The sequence below is a fragment of the Dysidea avara genome, chromosome 3, assembly GCF_963678975.1.
Source record: "Dysidea avara chromosome 3, odDysAvar1.4, whole genome shotgun sequence".
Classification (NCBI taxonomy): domain Eukaryota; kingdom Metazoa; phylum Porifera; class Demospongiae; order Dictyoceratida; family Dysideidae; genus Dysidea; species Dysidea avara.
In genome coordinates, this window is record NC_089274.1 from 22,056,185 (window position 1) to 22,084,009 (window position 27,825).

Sequence of the window (27,825 nt, forward strand, 5' to 3'; positions counted from 1 at the left end):
AAAGAGCAAATGAGAATCCGCTGGATTCACTTTCCTTGCCAGTGAAACTGCAAAAGCAATGGCAAACAAGCCACAATCATCTGTGCCATGCTGCTTTTGCACTTGCTGCATATTGATTTGAAGCTTGTCATCACCAAACAAATCCAAAATCACCCTTCTACTTCCACAATTAAGATCATCATAGAGGGAATTGTACACATCGACACTGCCAGAAGAAAAAATAGTGCTGGCTGTGATCCAGTGGTTGCCTCTACAGTGAATTATCTGAAGTTCATTTTCAGATGGTTTCTTGGTGTGCTGGTACAAGATTAGCTGCATCCCTTTAATAGAAAACTGGCTTCGGATTACCATTTGTGCATAATTAATATGCTTGTCATTTAGTTGCTTGCCATAGTTTATCATATCTCTTTCAGCCGTAGTTAAAAATGATCTCCCATGCCTCACCCATACCTTAGATAGTTCATTCTTGCAGTAATTATGCTCCACAGCAATGTATTTACTGCTACTAGGTAGCACATGTACTGCTACATTCTGATAATTGTGGGGTTCTTCAACTCCTCCCTCTAGGGTTGCATCTACCTCAACTTTAGTAGTGGAGCTGCAGGTTACAAGTTCTGTGTTCTGCACACTAGTACTTATATCAGTGCCATTGTTAACTGTGGGTGTGGCTTGGGGTGTGTCAGTAGTGTTGCCTCTGCATCTGAGGATAACCCCATCTTCTTTCTGTACTCTCTCTGCTTACGAACTGTGATTTTTACGTTCTCAACATTCACCTTATTACCCCTAAATTCAAGGGTGCAGGGTACCTGAAGACCCCCTTGTGGCAGATCTCTAGAGTACTCCCTAGGTCCTGTCACCCTGCAGCAAATTAAAGAACCTTCCATGCTTAAAAACGAGAAGCAAGTTGCTGAAAGTGTCCGTGGAATGTGTCCAACAATAGTACTCTCCTTGCATACAGCCACAGCAAAGGCATCATGGGCATTACTGTCTTCACATTTGCAGTACAATTCCTGGCCAATAGTACTCGTCCAAATTTCCTAGAGAATTTAAGTTGTAAACATTTCACAAATAATTTTCAATGACATACCTTATACATATGATAGCCACGTATCTTGCTTTCTATTGCAAAAGTTTCGGAACTTGTCACTGATGACGCCATTTTAAGGTAATCACGTGAATTTACAAGTATTGCTTGCTCGCACATTTTGCAATCGCAGAAATTACTGCTGAAGACTAATATCAGCAGCTTCGCAAACTTTTGGCCTCGTAGAAAAAACCCGCTATACGGTAGGAAAAGGTGAGTATTAATTAGAAATGGTATGTTCGTAGCGGGGTACTGTAGTAGTTCATTTTAAAAACTGTATGCATGCTTATGTGCACAAAGTAATTGATTTCTTGAGATGTTTGACTTTGAATTATACTCAATAGTTAAGCTGAATCTGAACTGTAATGCCACAAAACTTACAATGCTACATAGTATGTGTGTTTTAAAGAATTATGACCTTATTTGTGTAACAAAAAAAAGTGTGGTGTCCGCCTTTTTAGTATTCATGTTGTTATCATAAGAAGTTGAAACTTTATATGAATGTAATTGTAGTAAAACATGTTACAAGAGTGAATACCATTATTAATGACTTGGTCTTGGGACTAAAAATAAATGAAAACCTCAGGAACAGCAACAATGTTAATGCAAAAGTGCACAGCAACTTCTCATTCCTTACATTCCGTGGTATATAGGTATATATTATTTTTAATTTTGCCAGCATAATTACAAAACTACGTACTGTATTCTGCCATACCAACTCTGAGTGACCTTGTGTGCGGCCTTGCATATGATTGGGTCCTTTGGATGTATAGTACATAGACTGCTGTGATAATGGTTGGTTAAACCATTTCGTTAGTGCAATTCTCTGGTACACTCTCTATCCAGATGTCAAACTTTATTGGGACTGAGTGGTCGTGGCAAAGTGGTAATATAGTGAGGTACAGTAGAACAAATGAATCGTCTAACATTGTTTGCAGGCAGTATAGTTCTATCCTTGTGGCCTCTATTTAATAACTTACCCTTAAAAAGTTTCAGTGTTCGGTATCGGTAGTTGGTATACATAGAGCAAGCATTCCCACCACCAACCTGTAGTCTGATAGCTGGACTGAAAATTGTCACAGGCTGTTTCTTGACACCTGTTTTAAACCATGGTCATGTCACTGTGTATGTAAAGGCTTAACCATGTTTTTGTAAGTGTTGTACTGGTGTTTTTGTAACAGCACATTTCGCTATTCATTCCATTGGTAAACAATAGTGGTTATTGTAATGTCATGAACTAGCCCAAGTGGCTCTGCCCCAGGGTGATAACTTAACTTATTGCACAGTAGTTGTATCACCCAGCACAGCAGTTTAACTTTCTCATGCATTGAGATTTAATTGTAATTACAATTAATATGACATACTTGTGAATATAGATAGTACTCTCTGTAATGGGCCAATATTTATTAAAACTTTTATCTTCAATTATAAATAAATAATAAAACTAGCCAAGTACATTGTAAAATAATAACTCCTAATAGTCTGTGATTCACAAGTTAGTAGAGTGTCACTGAGATGAACAGTTGAGAGGACGTGTCTTCATTTCTATCCACCTGGGGTTGTAGTAACTGCCTCCAAAGCCAATTAATCCATATTGAGCAGGATTGTACTGAGAGTTGAGATTGATGTTCCAACATTGGTTATACCACCATCCTCCATTGCCAGTAGCATTGGCAATTTTTGCTGCACAGTTTCCATCTCCCCATCTGTCATTGTCATTATCATATGTGCTGAACTTCATGCCATTGAGGTAGTGTTGTGTTGTGAATGGATCAGTAGGAGTTTCACCAGTAAACCCATCAATAGTCAGTGGGTATTTTTCACTAGCACTTCCTACTTTAAACACATTGTAGTGAAGGTAGGATCTGGTCTTGTTCTGAAATTCAAAATCCACTCTGAGCTCCCATTGGCCAGTTAGGGTAAGACAGTTCATGAGTTTGAGCCCATACCAGAATTCACTGTTCAGTTCACCGAATCCTCTCTCATAGTCAGCCCATGGTCGGTTAAAATTCTCAGACCCATCTTTCCTCCTCTGTATCACTGTCCATCCTCCATTTGCTGTTGTAGTGTCACAGTACATACCAACTACTGACGGTTTCCCAGTACATGAACTATTCATTGTGTATGCACCAGGTGGAGATTGGTCAAAGTGACTCTCTTCAAAAATACAGCAATTGTCAGTTGGTGCAGGAGTACCACAAGGATCCTGGCGTTTCACTTTCTGTGGATTTCTCTTAGTTTCTTTTGTTTCACTGCCTTGTGTACTAGCAATGATCCCAGTAGCAAGTAGCACAATGATAACAGCAAGAGGTTTCACCATTATGGCTATAGAATAGAAGATGTCATATATCTGTTGTACATGTAGAAATATATGCAACATTAAAGGTAAAATCTATGATAAGATCTGTAGAGAATATAATTGTGCCTTTATTGATAATTTCAATTATCAATGAATGTATCATAACCTCTTTTGGTAGATTAAATCTGACTAAAAATGGAGCAGAGCAATCTTGTGTAACTAGCAACAGTGTTGTACATAAACACTGTTGCTAGGGTATTCATGCTGTACACACAAACATAAGTTCCTACATAAATATGCTAAATATGTGAACCTTTGTCTGCTACTTGTTTACCTGTGGTTAGTGCTGGAATATCGTACACAAGAACACACCCTTCTTTGCAAAATTCTGGTGGCTAGCTCAATTCCTCAATTCTACAAGCTTTACACAACCTCAGTGGGAGGTGGGGGTACACAGGTAACCATTGCCTTGTTGGAAAGTTTTCTATAGTTTGCACAACTATTCAATTAGGAAATTTTAATACATTTTCCTTTTTTGTTTTGGAGTCATTCTCTTTCACTCTGTTCACACATATTTTTTCCAAACCATTTTAGAGTCTTTTTGTGACCCTATGCACCTATATGAGAACTTGTAGGAGTCTGATATAGTACATTTAGGATAGGTATAAATATTAGCTCACTTAGCTAATGGTGTTATGGCAGCTGCAGAATTTTAATCCACACATAAGAATAATATTAGAGTACACTAATATATTATATGTATATGTATCTCTCAGTATACAACTAATGTAACTCTTATAACTACTTACTTCACAGACTCTATTCAAGCTCCGACAATAGAAGTTGTTGGTAGTAGATTGAAATATTGAATAGAGTAGACCAATTGACTAGTAAATGTTGACAGTGTGGGTATTGTGCTATTTAACTGTATTAAATGTTTACTGATTTGTCATTCAGGAGTGGCAAGTCTCACCCTTCAATATTGGTACACAATAATAGTGGGGGTCTATTGTGTCCACAATCAATCTACTGTAATGTGGTTTCAATTTGTACTCTTGTTTGTTCATTTGATAACAAGTCGTAGGTAATGACTTTAGGGAAAGTTTAATGCCTATTTAGTTTTGTATTTTATTTTTAACTTTGCTAGTGTGTCTACTGAACAGTTAAAATGTATATCACACTGAATGCTAATCATTTTGTAATGATGCTATGTTTATTTCTCAAATAAAAATTGATATTTTCTTATATCCATAATTCCACAAACCAGCTACAATATTATCTACCACCTCCAACATAGAATGATAGAGAATACTGTAGTTAGCCAGCATTTCAATAATAAATAATGAGAACAATGGATTGGTAGGAATTTAACTATTACTCTTAGTATTTGCATTTATTCACAACAAATCAGTTAATATAATGTATAGTGTTCTTTCTACTTTTATATGGTTCCTATCACTAGGCCCCTGAGGAATGGTACCATTTGTATGCAGTGTTGGTACACTCTGGAGTCTCCTGTCATTCTGGACACTATTACTGTTTTGTGCTCAACTCTAATGGTGCCTGGTATTGTATGAATGACACTCATGTAAGCAGCCACACCCACCACATGGCTGCAGCATATATTGAGCTCCATTGCAGGTATCACAAGTCAGATTGGATACAGTGTTATCTCAAGAAGCGTACCTGCTGTTCTATATCAAGGACCCTACGTATAGGGCTTCATCACCTACTTCATACACATGTACAATGGTGACAGAGCCTGCTGAAAGCAGTCAGGTGAGCCACACCCACTTTTATAATGCTATCACATGCATGCAATGCTTCAGGCTAAGACAGCAGCCAGGACACTCAACAGTAGTAAAACAGGCAATGCTAATGGAGCCACTGATGCCAAAGGTAATAGCAAACCTTTTGGTGATGATCGTTGCAAGTTGAAGAGAATCCCCAAATGTTAGTACTGCTGTATTTTGTTGATTAGTCAATATGTTGTTGTATACTAGTGATCATAAGAAAGAGACCGATAAACAAGATGGTCCCTGCTGATATCAACATGGATGACGAAGCTGCTACTCCTCCCTCATTACCCAAGACATCATCAAACTCATCGGCATTATTCAAACCTCGTAGTGTATACACGGCCAAGCCTTCTGCTTCAGTTCCGCCACAAGAGGATAAACTAGAATCTGTTACACAGAAGAACAATAGTCCAGTGTCACCTTCTCAGCCTGTGATGAAGAATAAGAGCATCCTTGACTATCTTGTGTTGACTAACAGTAAAGATGCCAGTGTCCAGGTGGGTCAATCCTCAGCTCCATCTGAACAGCTGAAAAAGGTTGCTAAAGTTACTCCCATTACAATATCACCACCTGCTAGCAAGCCAGTAGCACGAGTGTCTCCTCATCCACAGAATGTTTCTCCCCCACATCAACCAACCCTGGTAAATACCACAGAGGATATTAAGGCTAAAGGAAACTCGCCTAGAAATGTAATAAAGGATAACTGGAAGGCTATGAGTCCTCCAGTTGAGCCTAGACGATCAGTTCCTCAGGAGTCCACACCCATTCCTGTACCACCCATCAACTCTACCACAACTGTGATGTCTCCCACTAGTAGTAGCATCACTAATGTGTTACCTACCATGGCCACTTCACCAACACCAGTTGTGGCATCACCAACTGCGATGCGATCACCGAAGATAGAGCACTCTCCTGTCATCACTCATTCCCCAGTTCCTGTTCATTCACCATCACCAGTTGTTTCACCTCAAGTCCCAACATTTTCTCCACAGCTACCTATGGCTAGTAGCATGCCATTCAATAAAGAACGTACTAGTGTGGTGTCCTCCACTGCTGTCAGTGGCACACCAGGAACACCAGCCACTGATAGTGAACTGTTTAAGAGTGAAAAAAAGAAACGTAAGAAGAAGAAACATCACCACAGTCAGACAGAAGAAAGCAGTCAGGATGATAATGCCAGTGAACAGAAAGTTAAGAAAAAGAAGCTAAAGAAATTACGCAAAGAACAAAGAGATTCAAGTGAAGAACAGAAAAAGAAAAAGAAAGCCAAGTTTTCTTCCTTTAGTACAGAAGGTGTTTGGGTTGAAAGAGAAATTTCACCCATACCGAAAGCTACTACTGCCCCTGCAAAGATATTAACTCCTCCACCTCAAAGAGCCCCACCCACTAATGTAGTCTCTCCTACTGTTCATTCGATTCCTGTTATTATAAATAGTAAAATCAGTGAACCAGTTAAAGAACATGTACAAAATATTCCATGCTCCAAGGAGCCAAAATCTCCCAAACATAAAACCCATTCGAAGGTTGTAAAAAATAAAAAAGTATCATTGGCAGATGAAGTAGAGAACAAATTAAGACCATTTCTCTTATCATATTACTCCAGCAGCGAATCTACTTGTAGTAGCCCTACCATGGAGGAACCTGAGCCAGTTGACAACAAGATTTTAACACCGTCGATCGATGATGTATTTTCTAAAGAGCAAGCTGTGACACCAGGTAATGTAGTTAGTACACAAGCACTAGTTTGGTGTACAATATATTGTCTATCTGTATGCAAATAGAAAATTTTGGTACAAAAAATCATTGTAAAGCAATACCTTCACAATCATTCAAGACATGGTTTTCTCACTTGAATTATTGACGGTTGCCTTAGGACAGGAAATTATGTGTGGCACTGATGTTGAAGTTTTGAGGTAAAATGCTTTACGATGTTTGAATTGTGTAACTGGCCAATGGCTGTCACAATCATAGGCTTTGGCCCCACACTAGTTTTAGACAACTCTGCAGATACAATACAAAGTTTGAATAGGCACAATGCTGTATGCACAGTGCTGAATTTCTTACTTTAAATTCACCTCCTGTGAGTGGTATTCCGGTGTGGCTGGTGAGAGTGAAGGTACTAGTAATTATCTTGAACTAAAAGAGAATTTACATTCTCTTAAATTAATGGATTTAATTTCACTACTACAGTGGATTTTGATTGTGTTAAAAGTTTTCATGGAATTAACCATGCATACAAGCTATTGCTACATGAGGGATATGGAATATGAAAAGCAAATACAACCAAAATCCACTGTATAACTCTTGTAACTGCTAAATCCATACAATCTTTGTAGCATGTAAATTTTTGTGTTGCAGAACACGTTGTGACTAGTACCAAAGCTAAGTCATGCTGCAATATTGAAATTATTTTATACCATTTAGCTGCCATTTACAAGACCGGTGACACAAAATCAACTTGTACTACTGGTGACATAAAACAGACATGTACCACAAGTACTACTACTACCACCACCACCACCACCACTACTACCACTACTACTACTACTGATGCTGATACTGATACCACCCACCATGTAGAGAAGAAAAGCAGTAGTTTTGGCAAACAAGAAAAGAGCTCTAAGAAACATGAAGGCAGCTTTAATAAGAGACAAGATAGCACTTCCAATTTTTCTGCTGTTGATAGTAAAGGCAAACACCACCACAAAATCTCACCTGCTAGACACATCAGTAAAGGTGATAGTAAGGATGAGAGACGGGACAAGAAATCTACTACTCGTAAAGAGAGCAGCAGCAGACGAGACAGTAGCTTTGATCATAGTAGACAAATAACCAAACCTTCAAAGAAACGTGACAGTATTTCAAGTAAACAAGAAAATAAACATAAGAGCAGACGTGATAGCCACAGAAGACATGAAAGTAGTTCTGACCATCCTAGAAGTAACTTTGAAATGACTGAGGCTAGGTCACACAGGCGTGTTAGTGGGTCAGATCGACGAGATAGCAGTTCTGATATATATGAACATGACAGCAGTTCAGATAGATGGGAGGGCAGATCCAAGAAGTGGGATGGACGTCAGCAAGATAATGTAGTGAAAGATCGTCGAGACAGCAGGTTTGATATATATGAACATGACAGCAGTTCAGATAGATGGGAGGGCAGATCCAAGAAGTGGGATGGACGTCAACAAGATGATGTAGTGAAACATTTAACTAGTCACCGACACCATCAGCTGGGAGATAAAGGTATTGAACCATCAAGTATAATTATTATGATAATTGATGACAGATCATTTTCAAAAATTACTATACTGTTAATATTAACATAAATTGCAGTATCCTCATAGCTATCTATAGCATGTCTTAAAATTATATCACATTATTTGTGTGTGTGTGGTTTCTAGTTCGATCGTGGTCAGGGGAAGCCAATACAGTTGATTCTAGTGTTTCCATGGGTACAAAGAGAAAGCGTGATGACTGGGATGAAGAATTTGATGCAGGACATGTCAAAAGAGTTCGTAAACACTCTGAAAGGGAAAATTTTAATACTACACAGCAAAATCCCTTCCAAGAATATCAGTTTAACAGAAGAAGAGTAAGTTTTTTGTATTAATTGAGTAACTCAATAACATTGTCCATTATAGGATATGTACAACAAAACTAATTATCGCCCTAATCACAATTGGCAGTATCGACGCCGTCAATTTAACCCTCATTGTCGGAGGAGGTCACGTGATGTACACAAGAGACATTATCGTCACTAACAATTATTATACTTTGTAAATATTTAATAATTTGTCATTAACATTTGTAACCTTCCATTCTCTCTTATTAGCTAGGTAGCTAATATTATTATTTTATAATTGAAAATGTTGGACTAATATTTATGTAATAGTTAACAATCTATATTAATATCTGTTTGTACATATTGGTTGGTGGATTTCATCAGTTTGAATTGTTAACTTTTAAAAAATCCCTTGTGTCACTACAGCAAATGTTTCAATGATCATGTAAGATCTTGATATAGTTAGAAAGGATTTTGGAGGTTAAGAACATGCGACACCTGTGATCACTACCAGTGCTCATGAAGCTCATCCAGAAGCAAGTGGTCAACATCACCAAACTGAGTACATGTATGCATGTGTTAAATGCATAGTATAATGTACTTGTGAGGCACTTTGTCCCATTGATTGTATCTTAGTGCATTAAATTAACCAATTGCAACAGAGCACATAAAATTGGATTTCAACAGAAATGACACATCACAAATACAGTTATGTATATTCTGTATTAAAAATAGAAAAATTTATTGATGGATATAATAATACAGTTGACCCACTAAAATGAGCTTTCAAAACAACGTATGTGTTGTATTGAGAGCTCATCACATTTAATGAGTACATAGGATAGTATTGCAATGCAACTGGACAATGTGGGATGTAAAGTGAGGATTATATGGAAACCCCAACAAGGGTGAAATTGTATATGCTTTCTCCTCTCGTAGGTGGCAACTTGTGGATCTCATGGTCACTTTGTTACTAAAATCAAAGTAATAATATTATAATTATATAGTTATCAAAGTTAATCCTTGTTATGTATTGGTATGGCTGTATGTACTTCCACACATCAGTGTAGGACTACTGTGTACATGGCTCTGCTAAAGTGATGAATTGAAAAGAAAGGATCTTTATTATGATCTATAGCTACATGTAGCTGTAGTTCATTTGCCGTGCCTGCAAGCTTTGGTGATCTTCTAAATCTTGTCACCCCTTGTTGAATGTGTATAGGCGTAGGTCATTATTTTAAACACTTAATCTATACAAGTAGCTATATATTATATATATTGAAAACAAATTATATGAACTGGTATATTATATACAGTAAAACCTAAAGATCAAGTAGCTATAATACTAAATGCATTACATGCTGTAAATATATTATTATTGTTTGCTATTATAATATGCCTGCCTGCATGGTATCACAAGTTGTAAAGCACAGTTATCACTGAGTTGCACAGTTGAGAAGATGTATTTTCATTTCTATCCAACTTGGGTTGTAGTAATTGCCTCCAAAGCCAATTAATCCATATCGAGCTGGATTGTACTGAGAGTTGAGATTGATGTTCCAACAGTTGTTATACCACCATCCTCCATTACCAGTAGCATTGCCAACTTTCATTGCACAGTTTCCTGTCCTCCATCTATCATTGTCATTATCATATGTGCTGAACTTCATGCCATTGAGAGACTGTTGGGTTGAGAATGGATCAGTAGGAGTTTCCCCAGTAAACCCACCAATAGTCAGTGGGTATTCTTCACTAACACTTCCTACCCTAAACAGATTGTAGTGAAGGTAGGATCTAGTCTTGTTGGGAAATTCAAAATCAACTCTTAGTTCCCATTGGCCAGTTTGGGTAAGACAATTCATGGCCTTGAGCCCATACCAGAATTCACCATTCAGGTCTCCAAATCCTTTCTCGTAGTCAGCCCATGGTCGGTTAAAATTCTCAGATCCATCTTTCCTCCTCTGTATCACTGTCCATCCTCCATTTGCTGTTGTAGTGTCACAGTACATACCAACTATTGACAGTCTCCCACTACACCAGCTGTTCATTTTGTATACACCAGATGGAGATTGGTCAAAATGATTCTCCTTAAAACTACAGCAGTTGTCCGAAGGTGGCAAACCACAAGGATATTGACGTTTTTCTGTATTTCTCTTAATTTCATTTATTTTTTGGTCACAGTGTATACTAGCAATTATTCCAGTAGTGAACAATGAGATGAGGATAATGTAAAGTGTTGTTACCATTGTGTATAGATTTATCTGTAGAATATAGCACATGTATAGTTTATCTTCTGTAGTACCATTTCTATTCTGCATTCAGCTATATTATAGTTGGGCTATTCAACTATATAAAGTTTATAAACTGTTGAGTTATACTGATACCAATGGACAAAGCAAGTATCCGTATCATCAATATTGGTGGGCAATCTAAACAATATATCCATCTAGACCCATGAATGTAAATGTGCTTAAGGTATACTAGCCCCAACCTGGACACAGTGGCCAGACTGCTTTTTGTGTGTGTGCGTGCGTGCGTGTGTGTGGATGGGGAAGAGCCCACACACACACACACACACACAAAAGTAATCTAGACACCTGAGAGTAACAAGTAACAAAAACACATCCTTATCATCAGTAGTTATGCTGCAGCCATGCAATTAATTATCAAACTTGATGGGGAGTCAAATTCAGTCAAGTTAAGTAGTACTCACATGATATGGTTGGTATAAATTTATTAGCTGCTTGATGTCTGTGTGCTACTACTTCTATACTAGGCAGGTATATATACCTCTTAGTATGAATAACACTACACACAAAGTGGTATAATGGAGTATGATACTATTGATTCCAATTATTTTTACTAAACCTCCAAATCCATAATATTATAGTTAGCTGTAATAACTCAAGCCTTCTGGTTTATTACATCATAACATTATCACCATTCTTAAATAGAAATGCTTTAGTTAAGAACGAGGCATGCAACTCAGTAGACCCTTAAACTTTATAAACATAGCCTCTTAGATACAGTATTAATCTCTGTGTAGCTGCTAACATGCACCTGCTGGCATAACCAGCAGTTACTGTTATAGCCAACGTAGTACATTTGCTGAACAATGCAACTGTTGGAACATATATACACGTCTTGCTCTTTTATAAGATCCTATGATAGCTATATAATATATAATATAGCTATTGCATTAACTCACAGATGCTGTCGGGATAAGTTCTAGTAGATAAGTAGATAAATTATTTTAAAAGTAGTCCAGTTGACGATAATACTGCACTATTTATAGGTGTATAAAGGTTCATCTTATGGTGACCTTATAGAAGACCGAGACCTTACCCTATACATACATCAGACTGCCCATTGTCATTTTAGTGACCTTAATGCTACACAATAGTAGTGTATTGTATTGGCAGTCAAATGAAGTTTCAATTTACAGTCTTGTTGATATACATTCAAGTACACTATCATTCTCATAGTTACCCTTTAACATTATGAGATAGTTGGGAGAGGAAATGGATACATGGGGAGTATACTAGGAAGTGAACACTTTTATTCACAGAATGTGAGTAACTAGTCACAGCAGCTAGCAGGTACAATAACATTAGCATAATGTATGAGAGTGCATGGACTAAACATCTAGTGGTTGTGTAGTGTAAGTGTACTGTGTACATTACGTGGCCACTGAACATAGGCATCTCATGTTGCTTTTAAAGAACTAAGAGTATTACATTATTATAGGCCTACATATGTCTCAGTATGTGGAAATAGCGTTAAAAACAGTAGATTTATATTATTGCTAAAAGATGCCCAGTATTAATTTTACTATTATGTGGAATGTATTGGAAGCAACTCAATGATCTTCTTAGGTAACGCATTACATTTGTAAGTAAAGTAACTTGAGCTATATTACCTGTTTTTATAGCGTATTTCGTTATATTACTTAGTTATTCCGAAAACCTTTTCTTGTTGTAATGATCATGCAGGCATGATGGTGTGCTGTAGGTAAGCTTTGGTCAATGATAGTGCCACAACACATTATAGTTTATCTGTAATGCCATACAAACTGTTAACATAGTCTATACAGGGTTATCAAACAATGTGTAAAAATATTTTCCTACTTAGTTCTTGTAGATCATTTGTTGCATAATCCCTTTCATGTTTATCTTTTATCATACACAATAGCAGTTATCTCTGGTGCAATATTCCAAGTATCTTCAAACAAAATACTGTTTTAAAGATAGGTCTATGTAGTTCCATATCAACTATGCAGTTATTCATATCAGCCTCCAAGACATGGTATAGCGCCAGTATATAATTTCGAGATCACTTAAAGACTACCCAATTATGTGTCCAATTAATTCATGACCATAAATAGCTGTACAGGTATCACTATTGGAGTCGGATTGATACTGAGCGGTAAGTTCAGGGAAAAAAAACCATGCATGTACATTGCAGATAGTTTTGATGGTGTATGTGTATGGACTCTAAACTGTATGCCTTTACCATGGTCATTTATCTCATTAGCTCTTGCACCTTGTAGATATCAATATAGACCATCAGTCCAAAGGCTGTGGGGAAGCCTCACCAAACTGTATTAAGTGAACCTTTCTGTGGTCTATAAATTTGAAAACGAAGTGAAAATGTTGTTGTTTATTTCAATTTAGGGTTCCCCAAATCCTTTAGACTTAGTCCATGAGTGATATGATGATCCGGCATAAAGGATCCTGTACACTGACCAAAACAACCACCATCAGTTGACAGAGGTTGAATGCTTTTAATTATGATGTTAAAAAGCTATATTAAATTTGTTTTTTCCCATTTTCAGTTTGGTAATGGACAGAGGTTTGGGGTCCTTGCCACCGACAAATTTTGAACATTAAAATGCTTCGAAATTCATGATTTCATGGATATAATATAAACTATTTCAATATAACTATGCTTGGTTCCCTTTAAATCCTAAACGTTTATGGCTGGTCAGGTATTGAAGTGATCTGAATTCTCCTATTGAAAAGAAAAACTTAAGATTTAGCTTACAACTATATTATTCTTGAATACTAGCTTACAACTATATTATCCCTGAATACCATTGTATTCCATTATGAATCTTCTATTAGAGTAGTCTTGACTGTTCTGTTAGAATACATCTCACAGATTATCTTTAAGTTCTACCCTTATTAACTGAATCCTTACAGTGACAAGGTTTTACCAAAAGGCTGAGGCCTGCACGAGGGTGCTTCCCAGATTACAAAAAAACTACAGACAAAAACTGCCCTTGTTCTTCTTTGAGGAATCAATGTAAGTTTCTTATTACACAGTATATAGGTCTACTGTCCTGTCCTGCCAGTTACCATATTCTGTATACCTGACAACTGTAACAATTTCTCAAGTTTTTAAGCCTCTTGACTTTTCAATGTCACACACAGTCAGCTACTAGTTTCTCAAGGCCGCACTTTGGATTCAAGAATTCTTGGATTTCAAGATTTTCAGCTGGAAACAAAACACAAACCGACTATTGAAAATATTTTGTATAAGAACTCTCAGTCTCTAAGCAGCATATATCAATCAATTCCTTGCTTTAAAGGTTAAATTGTTACTGGATTCAATACCAGAGTATACGCTCTTTCCAAAGTGTCGGACCTCTCGGTCTGATAGCAACTTGTGCTGCAGCCTAATTTTTCAACAATTTCTGAGGGAGCATGCAGATCTAAGCATGCATGCAGCAGAAAATTTGGAAACCTGTTACCAAAATTCCTGAGCCGCCCTTGAAAATAACAGCAGCATGCATGCAGTATAACTAGTTCATGTTTGTTAACATTCAATGTTACTGTATGTGCATGAGCCCAACCAAATAATTGTGGGGCTTATTTGTAAAATGCATGTTGCTGGCGATCATGCTTGGGTTGTTTCAAGGTTAACTCTCATTCCAAGTTGAGAGTGATTTGATAGTCTGGTGTTCCTGCTGCAAGTCAACAAGTTAAAGGGGCTTCCTAAACCTCAGATAACCTCCCTATATATATATATATGCCACTGATAGTTTATGATCCCTAATCCAACTTAATTTTTCCTTTTGCTTGTTTGTTTACTTTTTATGGATGGTGAGCGTATGCAAACTGCATCAAAAAAAATAAAGCACAGCACTAACACGCCATAAAATTAATTTTGCATCTGAAAATGTTCCTCAACCATCAATATGCTACTGAGAAGTGAAGAGGCCATTATGTTCATTTTCAGCTATGTTCAGCCTGTTTTATACATACAAGCTACAAGAAACATCAAATACAGACAACTTCCTTCAGTACAGCCACAGTGAAGCCATAATGCACTATCACAAATCAACACCTTCTGCAGCAAATTTATTTTATTTTATTATTATCTAATTGATCCAAATTGGGAGGGGTGGCATCAAAAGGCTAGGCCTGCATGAGGGTGCTTCCCTAAAATACTACACACATACGTATGCATATAAGTTACTACAGCATATAAAATTAGCTACACAGAGAACATGTACAAAAACCAAGAAAACACAATGCACACACTCACACACACAAGGTGTAGAGTTAAATTTTTAAAAATACTTCCAGAAAGGTGAACAACTTAGATTGTTGCTGTATTTATTTCAACACACAGAACAAAGTAATCCAGAAATGAGTGCAGAGCTGTTCACCTTTTAGAAAGTTACTGACTGGTCATGTTCTGTTTTGTCTATTAGACATGGTATGTAGAATAATGAACTTGTAACATTCAACTGTGTTCTATACATTCACCCTTGCTACATCCTAAATTAATTCTTTGTAACTCTAATCCCTCAGTCAACCTCCTTTATGATATTATTAACAATAAAATTGCTGTTAAATTTAGCGATTCTTATTCATTTGTGTCCTCTTGTACAAGATGGTATTCACTTTCCATTCTCCCACTGCACCACCTCTACAGTATTCTTTTTTGGGCAATACACCGTTTATCTGGAACAAAATACCATTTAACATTATTTTATCATTGTCAAATTGCAATACTTTCTGTCACACTGTAAAGTGTTACTTTTTTGGTTCTGTGTAATCTTTGTTTCTGTTACTTTACCTCTGTGTGTGTGTGCGTGTGTGTGTGTGCGTGTGCGTGTGCGTGTGTTTGTGTGTTTGTGTCACTATGTGTGTCACTGTGTGTGTCACTGTGTGTGTGTGATGTGTGTGTACGTGCGTGCTCACTATACGCATTCACATTTCAACTTGGTCCTCTTCTTTTATGTGTACACTCAATTGCTGCACACACCAACTCCTTTCTATTTACCTTCTAGGCTTTATCAATACTCAAAAGTGACCACTCTAGTTCATCAGTTGTTTGGAGGTAACTTTTGTAGTCAAAGTGAGAATAATCCTCATGTAAATATAAGTACATTTGCGGACTGAAAGTAAACTTGTTTATACAATGCAACATTTCTAATAAGTGTCGCACTAGCAAGCTAATGTGTGATTTAGGTATGAAACAGTACAGGTAAACACTATATTGTGTGTTGTCTTTAAAATATTACAATATGTTGTTGCATTTTGAATTGAATGGTATACTTGCAGACAGTGATACTGAAAGTGACAATGATAGTTACCAAATACATTAAGTAGACTAGTATGTACTACAATTTACAAATGCCTCAGATAATAAATTCATTGCATGCTATTTGAATCTTGCATATGCATGTTAGTTCATAGCTAGTTAGTTGCTCTAAAGAGTTTAGAAGCATGTATCAGGGGTGGATCCAGGAGCTGACAAGGGGAAGGGAATTGTATTTCTGCCCACTTTGGTTGAGGACTCTGCTCAGGTCTTCCTGCAAGTGCTGATAGAAATGGTGGTGCTGAAAATAAAATGGTTGAGAGGCTGTAGTCAGCTTGCCCAGAAATTGAGACACAGTACGAGCCTGTACTTTGACATTTGCTGTAGTCTTATTGCTCCTGCCCAAATATACATGCCCTGGAAGGCTGATCTGCATGGTTGTTGAGTCTACCATTAAACCCAAGAATTCTAGTCTCTAGAGTGGAGTGGTGATTGACTCTTCTCCATGTTCAATGCAAACTCCAGGTTCTCCAGTATGAATTGGAGGGCCTTCACATATTCATTCAGTTGTATTGGATTGTGGACTGTCTGCTGTCAGCTAGGAGCATGTCATCTATATAAATTACAATGTGATTCCTTTGTGCCTGAGAAATACCCCATAACTGGCTTCATGGGTTTTGTGAAAGCCATGGGACACAAGCCAGTCTAAAAGGCCGGCACATTTTAATTTATATATAAAGCTGAAAAGCTGTCTGTCTGTCTGTCTATTTGTCTGTCTGCCTTGTGATGCCACTAGCTTGACAACCAAAGCATGTATCAAGACACGGGACTTTAATGAAATTAAGTACTCATCATCTAGCAACTCCAAGTTTGTTGTTATAAATCGCTACCTGCTTCCGTTCATTCTCTATAAAGCTTTGAAGTAGAGGAAAACTTAGTTACATTCCAGTCAAAACCATGTACGAACAAACAGTGATGTTATGTGTTTTTGCTTTGTTTTTGTATAATTTATTGTGGATTGTAAATGTGTATCTATTTATACCTCTGGCAGGGAAAAACAGCTATTGCCGACAGTTTGGAGTTTAAATCATAAATCAAAATCAAACAGCCCACAGAGCATTTGCACATATAACTGTTACTCAAAGGTCCAGGGTTTGATTCCTGCCTATGACAACTTGATTTTCTTCTCAATCCCACCTTTTAGTGACATACTTTTTCATATGTCATGCTTACTCACCAATTTGTGCACGTATCAACACAATTCACACACAAAATAAAATGCTCATCATCTGGCTATGTCACAAAGTTTATTGCAAGCTTCTACACACTTTCTTTTGTCTGCTACAGCACGTTGAAGTTTATGATGCAGAGAAAACTTTAGCTACATTCCATAGCAACTACAGGACAAACAGCTCTGCGCTTGGTATAGCACCTCCCTCGGCTCCCTGAAGTTGTTGTGGGTGTAGGCTGCAGGTTTGAATGCACAACTTTTCCATTTTATCTATATTTTTGGCACTTAATTTCCTAACTTAACTTTTTTTTGTTCATATTAGTTTATAGCATCCTGGTATTGTCTATTACATGATTTGTCATTGTGGTTAGTTTGGAATGTGAAATGGTCCTGCACAAAGGACAGGTACCAATGTTAGTAAACTGGTAATTGGCTCCCTGTACTGAGAATTTTTGGTGTTTTTGGCACACTGGGACCATGAAGTATGCATCCTTCTGGTACACTATTGCTATCCAAATGTGTCCTGCAGTAGAAGTTCTGGAGAGTGTGAACTCCCTCCATTTTGAGTGATCACCCTGCTGTTGTTCAGTTTATAACTGGCCTTTTTCTCCCATCTTTCTTTGAAATCAGGAACAGGGAGTAGAACCCTCCTCTCCTTCCTACTGCATCTTTGCCATTCATATATAGCTAGGACAGGCGTAGTAGGGAGTCTCACTGCTTGATGTGATGGCTTGTCAATGGAGCCCTTTACTGTCTCTCAAACCCATTGGTCCCCCATTATTTCAATAAACTTCTTGTTGGGAACTCCACTCCCAGTAGCATTGGGAATAATTCTCAGCTTGTATATATGATATATCATTTTTCAAGTACATAAATGAGAGTACTTTTTGATGGTAATTGTCAACTCTTTGGTTTCTTCAAGTTGCTACCTCCTTTTCCAGTCTGAAAACTGTGTCCCCTCTGCCATTATAAGGAGAGTGCCTCCTGTGTAAGAGGTAGTTGTTTAGACCCCTTCCCCCCAGCCCTGTTGTGTCACTTGAGGAGGGCTTTGGAAAACCCCTGACTGTTTGGAACTTTAACCTTCCTGAGTTCAAGGGGCTTCTCTTCGATTTCTGCTCCAAGCAGATCAGGAACTTCAGCCTGTTAGTTTTTGATGAAACTTTGACCAAAATACATGAGGCCCTTGTAGTAGTTTTGCACAACCTTCAGCCTTGTGAGCATTAATACTAGTGGCTTGAAGCATTTTCTGGTACAGAAAGAGTTGCCTTAACATGCTTCTCCACATCATCCATGGAAAATAGCTGGCCTGTGTAGATGGTCTTTGTAATTCCACAATGGGCCCTAGTATAAGGGTTTGCCTTGTGACAACTGCTGGTTGTGGGACATTACGCCCTTGTAGCATTCTGTCTCCCACACTTTATCAAGCCTTGGAGTCAGGAGATCTTCTGCATTATTAGTCAGTACCTTGAATGTCCTTTTCAAGAACAGCTCTGTGGGGGCCGACACAGTAATGAGGCAAACTCTGTCACGATTGCTTGATGATACCTTAGTAGCACTCTGCATCCTCCATCCCAGTTGAAATCATCTATTTTGCTGGGGTTAATCTGCTACTGTTAAGACACTGTTATTCTGCTGTGTTTCACTGCATTGCTCAATACTCTACTCTGTACCACCTTAGAGTTTTGTTGGTATGATCTGAGAATGCCTTCACTAGAGTATCCACATTGGCCCATACCAACCTGCTTCTGTTACATTAGAGAAGGTCAGCCAGTACTGACCTTCTCTAACATAGCTTCAGGCATTACAATGGTGAATGTGAAATGCTGTAATAGAGCAGTCAGAAATTCTACTATATAAAACAGGACGTACAATTATACTACTCTATTAGAGCAGTCACATAGAATAATGAAATGCTCTAATACACTAAATAATAGACTATTTGAAGCAGAAATATCAATGTAAATAACTATCTAATCCAAAACAGCCAAGCTGTAAAAAAAGTGTGCGGCCCTCAGAAAGGCTATGGTGAAAAAAGATGTGAAATCCAAGGTGGCGGCCAAGAAATGGCTGTGATGGTAGGTTAATGGTAAAAATTTTAATAACAACAATTCAGGTGAATTTGGTGCCGCTTGGCCTTGGCACAAAATTCACCTGAGTTGTCGTTATTAAAATTTTTACCATTAACCTACCATCACAGCCATTTCTTGGCCGCCACCTTGGATTTCACATCTTTTTTCACCATAGCCTTTCTGAGGGCCGCACACTTTTTTTACAGCTTGGCTGTTTTGGATTAGATTTCATTTCTTTTTGCATTTGTATACCCCAAAGCCGGCCTATGGCCAGCTTTGGGACTTTTTTAACCTAAGAAAAGATGAAGTAGATGTACTTTAAATATTTTATCAGTAAATGTACAAATTATATATACTGTATAATACATATGTGACCGGATTTGCGAAAAGGGGTCTTCCACACACATCCAATTTGCCAACTTTGACAATTGATAACTTCAGATTGGAAAGAGCTATTGCCTTGAAGTTTGGACAGTGGTGAGCACCACTATAGCTGAATAAGTGGTGACATTTTCAGGTTAATATGTTACTTGAACACTGAGGTATGGTCTCCAACGTTTACGGAATTGGATGTGTGTGGAAGACCCCTTTTCGCAAATCTGGTCACATAATATTATATTGATTACAGAAATCTCCATGGTAGTTTCTTTGTAACTGAACACTCTACAAGGTGACTTCTTCTAATTGCTCTCTCTACAGGGTGAATTGTTTGTAGCTGAACGATCTACAAGGTAACTTCTTCTAGCTGATCTCTCTACAGGGTGATGTGTTTGTAGCTGAATTCTGTATAGGTGATTTGTTTGCAGCTGAGCTCTTTACAGAATGGTTTCTTTGTAGCTGAACTCTCTAAAAGGTAACTTCTTCTAACTGATCTTTCTACAGGGCAATTTGTTTCTGGCAGAATTTTCTAAAGGGTGATTTCTTTGCAGCTCAATTCTCTACATGGTGGTTTCTTTGTGGCTGAACTCTCTATAAGGTAATTTCTTCTAGCTGATCTCTCTACAGGGAGATTTGTTTGTAGCTGAACTATCTACAAGGTAACTTCTTATAGCTGATCTCTCTACAGGGTGATTTGTTCGTAGTTGAATTCTGTACAGGTGATTTGTTTGCAGCTGAGCTCTTTACAAAATGGTTTCTTTGTAGCTGAACTTTCTCCAAGGTAACTTCTTCTAACTGATCTTTCTACAGGGTGATTTGTTTGTAGCTGATCTATCTACAAGGTAATTTCTTCTAGCTGATCTCTCTACGGGGTGATTTGTTTGTAGCTGAATTCTGTACAAGTGATTTGTTTGCAGCTGAGCTCTTTACAGAATGGTTTCTTTGTAGCTGAACTCTCTACAGGGTGATCTGTTTGTAGCTGAAATCCCTACAAGGTAACTTCTTCTAGCTGATCTTTCTACAGGGCAATTTGTTTGTAGCTGAGTTCTCTACAGGGTGTTTGTTTGCAGCTGAATTCTCTACATGGTGGTTTCTTTATAGCTGAACTCTCTACAAGGTGACTTCTTCTAGCTGATCTCTCTACAGGGTGATTTGTTTGTAGCTGAACTCTCTACAGGTGATTTGTTTGTAGCTGAACTCTCTACAAGGCGATACTTCTAGGTGATCTCTCTACAGGATTCCTTGTTTCTAACTGAACTCTCAACAGGGTGATCTGTTCATAGCTGAACTTTCTACTGGGTGATTTGTTTGCAGCTGAACTCTCTAAATGGTGGTTTCTTTGTAGCTGAACTCTCTACAACGTGACTTCTTCTAGCTGAACTCTCTACAAGGTGACTTGTTTCTAGCTGATCTCTCTACAGGGTGACTTGTTTCTAGCTGAACTCTCTACAGGTGATTTGTTTGTAGCTGAACTCTCTACATGGTGGTTTCGTTGTAGCTGAACTCTCTACAAGGTAACTTCTTCTAGCTGATCTTTTTACACTGCATATTTGTTTGTAGCTGAGTTCTCTACAGGGTGATTTGTTTGCAGCTGAACTCTCTACATGGGAGTTTCATTGTAGCTGAACTCTCTACAATGTGACTTCTTCTAGCTGAACTCTCTACAGGGTGACTTGTTTATAGCTGAACTCTCTATAGGTGATTTGTTTGCAGCTGAACTCTCTACATGGTGGTTTCTTTGTAGCTGAACTCTCTACAAGGTAACTTCTTCTAGCCGATCTTTCTACAAGGTGATTGAGTTTTTTGCAGCTGAACTCTTTACATGGTGGTTGCTTTGTAGCTGAACTCTCTAAAAGGTGACTTCTTCTAGCTGAACTCTCTACAGGATGATTTGTTTGCAGCTGAACTCTCTACGTGGTAGTTTCTTTGTAGCTGAATTCTCTACAATGTGACTTCTTCTAGCTGAACTCTCTACAGGGTGACTTGTTTTTAGCTGATCTTTCTACAGGGTGACTTGTTTCTAGCTGAACTCTCTACAGGTGATTTGTTTGCAGCTGAACTCTCTACATGGTGGTTTCTTTGTAGCTGAACTCTCTACAAGGTAACTTCTTCTATCTGATCTTTCTACAGGGTGATTTGTTTGTAGCTGAATTCTCTACAGGGTGATTTATTTGCAGCTTAACTCTCTACAAGGTGACTTCTTCTAGCTGAACTCTCAACAGAGTGATTGATTTTTTTTGCAGCTGAACTCTCTACATGGTGGTTTCTTTGTAACTGAACTCTCTACAGGGTGATTTGTTTGTAGCTGAACTCTCTACAGGGTGATTTGTTTATCACTAATTTTATTTCAGTTGTTCCTTATGTGGGGCAGGATATTGTTGTTTTGATTTGAGGTGGGCCGATGGTTTGTAATGCGACTTTAAATAGGTTTTTTAGTTGACATTACTTGTTTCCTTTTGTTTTGTCCTTCTTGGCGTTAGTTCATTTGCATTTTTTGCATAAAGTGGGGTCGAATAATCCTATGGGTTTGCCTTCTGATGTAGAGAAAATACCGTTTCATCCTTATTATACGGTAAAGGATTTATCGGGAAATATGTTATTTTTTGTTTTGTTTGTTTTTATTGTTTATTTTTTTCCGGATTATTTGGGTGATGCCGAGAATTTTAAGGAGGCCGACATTTTAGTTACTCCTATTCATATTAAACCGGAATGGTATTTTTTATTTATGTATGCCATTTTGCGATCTATTCCGAAACTCTCTACAGGGTGATCTGTTCATAGCTGAACTCCCTATAAGGTAACTTCTTCTAGCTAATCTTTCTACAGGGCGATTTGTTTGTAGCTGAGTTCTCTACAGGGTGATTTGTTTGCAGCTGAACTCTACATGGTAGTTTCTTTGTAGCTCTACAATGTGACTTCTTCTAGCTGAACTCTCTACAAGGTGACTTGTTTCTAGCTGATCTCTCTACAGGGTGACTTGTTTCTAGCTGAACTCTCTACAGGTGATTTGTTTGCAGCTGAACTCTCTACATGGTTTATTTCTTTGTAACTGAACTCCCTGCAAGGTGACTTCTTCTAGCTGATCTCTCTACAGGGAGATTTGTTTGTAGCTTAACTCTCTACAGGTGATTTGTTTGCAGCTGAACTCTCTACATGATGGTTTCTTTGTAGCTGAACTCTCTACAAGGTAATTTCTTCTAGCTGATCTCTCTACAGGCCGATTTGTTTGTAGCTGAACTCTCTACATGATAGTTTCTTTGTAGCTGAACTCTCTACAAGGTGATTTCTTCTATAGCTGATCTTTCTACAGGGTGATTTGTTTGTACCTGAACTATCTACATGATGGTTTCTTTGTAGCTGAACTCTCTACAAGGTAACTTCTTCTAGCTGATCTCTCTACAGGACAATTTGTTTGTACCTGAACTCTCACATGATTGCTTCTTTGAAGCTGAACTCTCTACAAGGTGATTTCTTCTAGCTGATCTTTCTACAGGGTGATTTGTTTGTAGCAGAACTCTCTACAAGGAAACTTCTTCTAGCTGATCTCTCTACAGGGAGATTTGTTTGTAGCTGAACTCTCTATACATGATTTGTTTGCGGCTGAATTCTCTACATGATGGTTTCTTTGTAGCTGAACTCTCTACAAGGTAACTTCTTCTAGCTGATCTCTTTACAGGGTGAATTGTTTGTAGCTGAACGATCTACAAGGTAACTTCTTCTAACTGATTTCTCTACAGGGTGATTTGTCTGTAGCTGAACTCTCTACAAGGAAACCTTTTTAACTGAGCTCTGTACAGGGTGAATTGTTTGTAGCTGAACTATCTACAAGGTAACTTCTTCTAGCTGATCTCTCTACAGGATGATTTGTTTGTAGCTGAACTATCTACAAGGTAACTTCTTCTAGCTGATCTCTCTACAGGATGATTTGTTTGTAGCTGAACTATCTACAAGGTAACTTCTTCTAGCTGATCTCTCTACAGGGTGATTTGTTTGTAGCTGAATTCTGTATAGGTGATTTGTTTGCAGCTGAGCTCTTTACAGAATGGTTTCTCTGTAGCTGAACTCTCTACAAGGTAACTTCTTCTAGCTGATGTATCTACAGGGTCACTAGTTTGTAGCTGAATTCTCTACATGGTGGTTTCTTTGTAACTGAACTATCTATAAGGTGACATCTTCTAGCTGATCTTTCAACAGGGTGATTTGTTTGTAACTGAACTCTGTACAAGAAAACTTCTTCTAACTGATGTCTGAACAGGGTGAATTGTTTGTAGCTGAACTCTCTACAGGGTGATTTGTTTGTAGCTGATCTCTATACAGGTTACTTATTTCTAACTGATCTCTTGAATTCTGTTCAGGGTGACTGCTCTATTAGGATGACTGCTCTATTAGAGTATCTCGATCTCGCACTTGCTACACCAAGTTGGATTTCGTGTTATAACTCCGTGGCTTTAAGTCTGATTTTTCTACACCATTGAAGAACCTTTCTAAGATGATAACTCCATCTGTACAGCGATTTTCAAAGCATTACCCCAAGTGGTTTATCTGGTAGGCTTGGCAAGCATAATAATAATAATAATAATAATAAAAATTAGCTAATCTCGATTGCGTAATTGTTACACACTGTTGATTTTTTCGCTCTATCTTCCTGGTTTTTAGCTCGATTTCTTTCAAACCACAAAAGGTTTGAGGTTCAATAGTTAACCTATTCACCCACCGATTTTCAGCTTCTTCCCATACGCGGTTTACCCTGTAGGCGTGACAACATATTGGTGTTATTTTTCGTGCATAATCGCTCATAACTCTTTGCCTGTTTATGGTATTCCAGCCAAAGTTGGTACAGAGATGCGCCTTTATACCCCCCTTCTGTGTGCCAAATTTCAAGGCAATCGGATAACGCGTTCGCGTTTTATAGCAGTTTTTGTAAGTGTGCGAAAAGAGGAAGAAAAATAAGAAGAAAAAAAAAAAACGAAGAAACTAAGCCAATTTTTGAAGTCGCATATCTCAGGAATTCCTGGAGCGATTTCGCTCAAATTTGGAATGTGGAGTACTGAAGTTGGAGGGAATGTACACTGCAAAATTTGTCTTGTTTCATCAAGGCAGCACAGAGCTACGGAGGTGCGAAAATTGCGTTTTCTTTCTTCCTGTCAATATACTCACGGGGTTGCGCGCCGGCTTCTTGGGCCGCACGACACACTACCGTGTATCTTGATTTAACTAATGCTCAATTATGAGCAAAATAGTCTCATGCCTAACTTGTTGCAGAGTTGCAAGGAATTCACAGAATTACTTACGTACGTATTTCATTTTGAAGACCCCATTATCAGAAGACAACAGAACATGTACTTAATATTGAAGTACAGTCATCTTTCAGTAAATGAATACAAACAGCAAGGGTCTTTTGTACAACTTTATTGTGTACATGTACCACACTTTAGCACATGTAGTAAAGGCAGCCAGGAAAACCTACTCCAATCCTGTCATGTATAATAACCTAACCTCATTATCATATATATATATATATATACCACAGTTGGAATAAAAGTTGGATTAAGGATCATGGTGTTTTCTTGCCCTTCAAAATCACCTGAAAAACAGTATCAGGTTTAGCCTGGCAGTATTGTTTAAGTATAACTCAGCCCAAAAGTATCTTCAGAACAACCCCAAATCTTTCCAGCAAGTTTCTATGAAAATTTAAAATTCCTATTGAATTGAATTTCTAATAGCCAAGCATAACTAAACAATGCACAAAGAAAGCTACAACTTTGATTTATTCACTGTTTGATGTTGCTTTAATTTTGACCTGAGACATGCCTTTTCATCAACCACAATACATACATAGCTACTGGGGATTTCAGTTCCATTTGAAAACAGACATTTTGTGTGATGATGTAATCATTTTGTTATAAACTTGTTGACATCATCACACAAAGAGTACAGTTTTTAAATGGAACTGAAATTCTTGGTACAGTCAATTGCAGAATTCTTGAAAAACATATGCCGTACCGTGAGTGTTTCTGTAAAGCTCCTTGTGAGTAAATTGTGTTGTCCTTGCCATGGATTCAACAGCAATTGAACCACACTAATCTTTTTCCTCAGCCCAGCTGATCTGGTGTCACTACAAATAGTTTTCCAGCCCACAGAATGTTTACAACATGGGAACTTGTATTTTACTTGCTTTGGTGAAGTTGCTTCATTAAAGTCTTCAATTTGTATTTGACTTGCTTTGGTGAAGTTGCTTCATTAAAGTCTATTCAAGTATGATAAATACTTTATTTAGTGACCTGGTTTCATTATGCATCTGCTAGGCAATTAAAGGCTGTATTATATAATTAATTGTTTTGTAACTCTTGTATCCCCATTTAATCTATTTCAATTCAACGCCAGAAGTGTTTCAATACATCAGACGCTTATGATCCACTGCTGGACATCAGTATCATGGAGACCAAAACTGCCCCACACTTCATTATTATTATTAAAGCACTTTACAGTGACCAGCACTGAAGGTCTGACAGCAACATGTGCTGCAGCCTTAGGATTACCTAACCTAATTTCAAGGACTTAGACTTAATGACCAATTTAATGACTTCACTTAATGACTGATAAGGTGTAACAGAAAAGGGGCCAAAGTAAGGAAAAAAATCCCTCTAACCCAAGAATTCGAACTGCAGGTCACCCAATGTCTACTCAGTCTTCCTCCAGGAGGGATGGATTTTCTTCCTTAAACCTAAAGTATTTATTATTATTATTATCTATACTTTACAGTGACCAGCACTGAAGGTCTGACAGCAACATGTGCTGCAGCCTTAGAATTACCTAACCTAATTGGTAAAGCTCTGAAGAAGATCACCAAATCTGACATGCTCGATAGGGACTCCTGCCCCAAGTGAGCTGTGTAGTGTTTCATCATAAAAGGCATGCTTATTTATTGGTAGTGCTTACTGCTAGGGTGTACTGTTATTGTGTGTGCAGTATTACCATTCTGTGTAATGTTTATGCTGGGGTGCATACTCATGCAGTGCTACAAATTTATAGGCTGTCCGGTTGGTTGTTTGTTTGTTTGCTAATATTTGTTAGTAAAGTTTTGTGTTACAAAAAATAAAAGCAATTCTAATAAGAGTACTGGACAAATGAACTTAGGCTGTATTTGTAAATAGTGCACACTATATATAATACAGATTAGTCCCTTGTATCACTGCTTTAATGGCATGATTATATTCTTACCAGTATTCAAGTTTTTATTACACTCCCATTAAAGAGTTATTACTGAAACTAATAACAAGTAGATAGCTCAGAAGTTATATTCAGAAGTGTTTAATTTCAGACTACTTTGTGATGTTTTAGTTCAGTAATTTGACCCCTATTGTTGCCAAACACTGCAGTATTCCCCACTGATATATGTACACATGTAGTGATGTCATTGTTATTATTTTTTCAGGTTTAAAACAATGACGATGGCTCAGAAGAGTTTTACCCTTCACTCTCTCCCCACAGTACTGACCATTCAATTGAAGAGGTAGTCACTTTCATCAAGAGTAAATAAAGGAGATAATAACTTCTCCATTGTATACTCTTGTTGTCATGTAGCAGGGAATTTTTTGTGGTGCTAAATTTCTGAGAAAATTACAAGTGGCTTTGGAATAAAACTTAGTACATACATTGTAGGAAATAGACGAAACTCCTGTAGTAATGTCAAAGATTGAAGGGTATGGCTTCATATAGGTAACCTCTTAAATGTACAAGCCTATTAGAGGTTCCTTTGTCAGATGACTGTTTATAAAATTACACTGTACATTAAACTTGAAGTTAAGCACCTTCATACTCACACAGTTGGTCTCATCTATTGTATGCT

At 37.7% G+C, this 27,825-nt stretch overlaps 3 protein-coding genes across 4 annotated transcripts in view; 1 reads left to right on the forward strand and 2 right to left on the reverse strand.

Moving 5' to 3' along the window:
* Positions 1 to 9,144, forward strand: part of LOC136250252 (ubiquitin carboxyl-terminal hydrolase 36-like) — a 32,068-nt gene extending 22,924 nt beyond the window's left edge. Inside the window, exons 8-14 of the mRNA XM_066042431.1 lie at positions 4,846 to 4,971; positions 5,025 to 5,162; positions 5,213 to 5,336; positions 5,387 to 6,898; positions 7,607 to 8,428; positions 8,587 to 8,777; positions 8,827 to 9,144. Of these exons, the coding sequence (XP_065898503.1) occupies positions 4,846 to 4,971; positions 5,025 to 5,162; positions 5,213 to 5,336; positions 5,387 to 6,898; positions 7,607 to 8,428; positions 8,587 to 8,777; positions 8,827 to 8,946 (3,033 nt within the window). The 3' untranslated portion in view covers positions 8,947 to 9,144. The remainder of the gene's footprint in view (positions 1 to 4,845; positions 4,972 to 5,024; positions 5,163 to 5,212; positions 5,337 to 5,386; positions 6,899 to 7,606; positions 8,429 to 8,586; positions 8,778 to 8,826) is intronic.
* Positions 2,468 to 4,336, reverse strand: LOC136250254 (fibrinogen-like protein A). 2 transcript variants are annotated; one of them, XM_066042432.1, is made up of 2 exons: positions 4,193 to 4,336; positions 2,468 to 3,409 (listed from the first exon to the last, which is right to left on the reverse strand). In XM_066042432.1, the coding sequence occupies exon 2, from the start codon at positions 3,402 to 3,404 to the stop codon at positions 2,592 to 2,594; it is 813 nt and encodes a 270-aa protein (XP_065898504.1). In that variant the 5' UTR covers positions 3,405 to 3,409; positions 4,193 to 4,336; the 3' UTR covers positions 2,468 to 2,591. The 2 variants fall into 2 exon arrangements, with proteins under 2 accessions (XP_065898504.1, XP_065898505.1); XM_066042433.1 differs by having other exon boundaries at positions 2,468 to 3,434; positions 4,193 to 4,280.
* Positions 9,145 to 10,183: 1,039 nt separating the features above from the next.
* Positions 10,184 to 10,993, reverse strand: LOC136248399 (fibrinogen-like protein A). Its single transcript, XM_066040182.1, has one exon. The coding sequence runs from the start codon at positions 10,991 to 10,993 to the stop codon at positions 10,184 to 10,186; it is 810 nt and encodes a 269-aa protein (XP_065896254.1).
* Between the last annotated feature and the right edge of the window lie 16,832 nt (positions 10,994 to 27,825).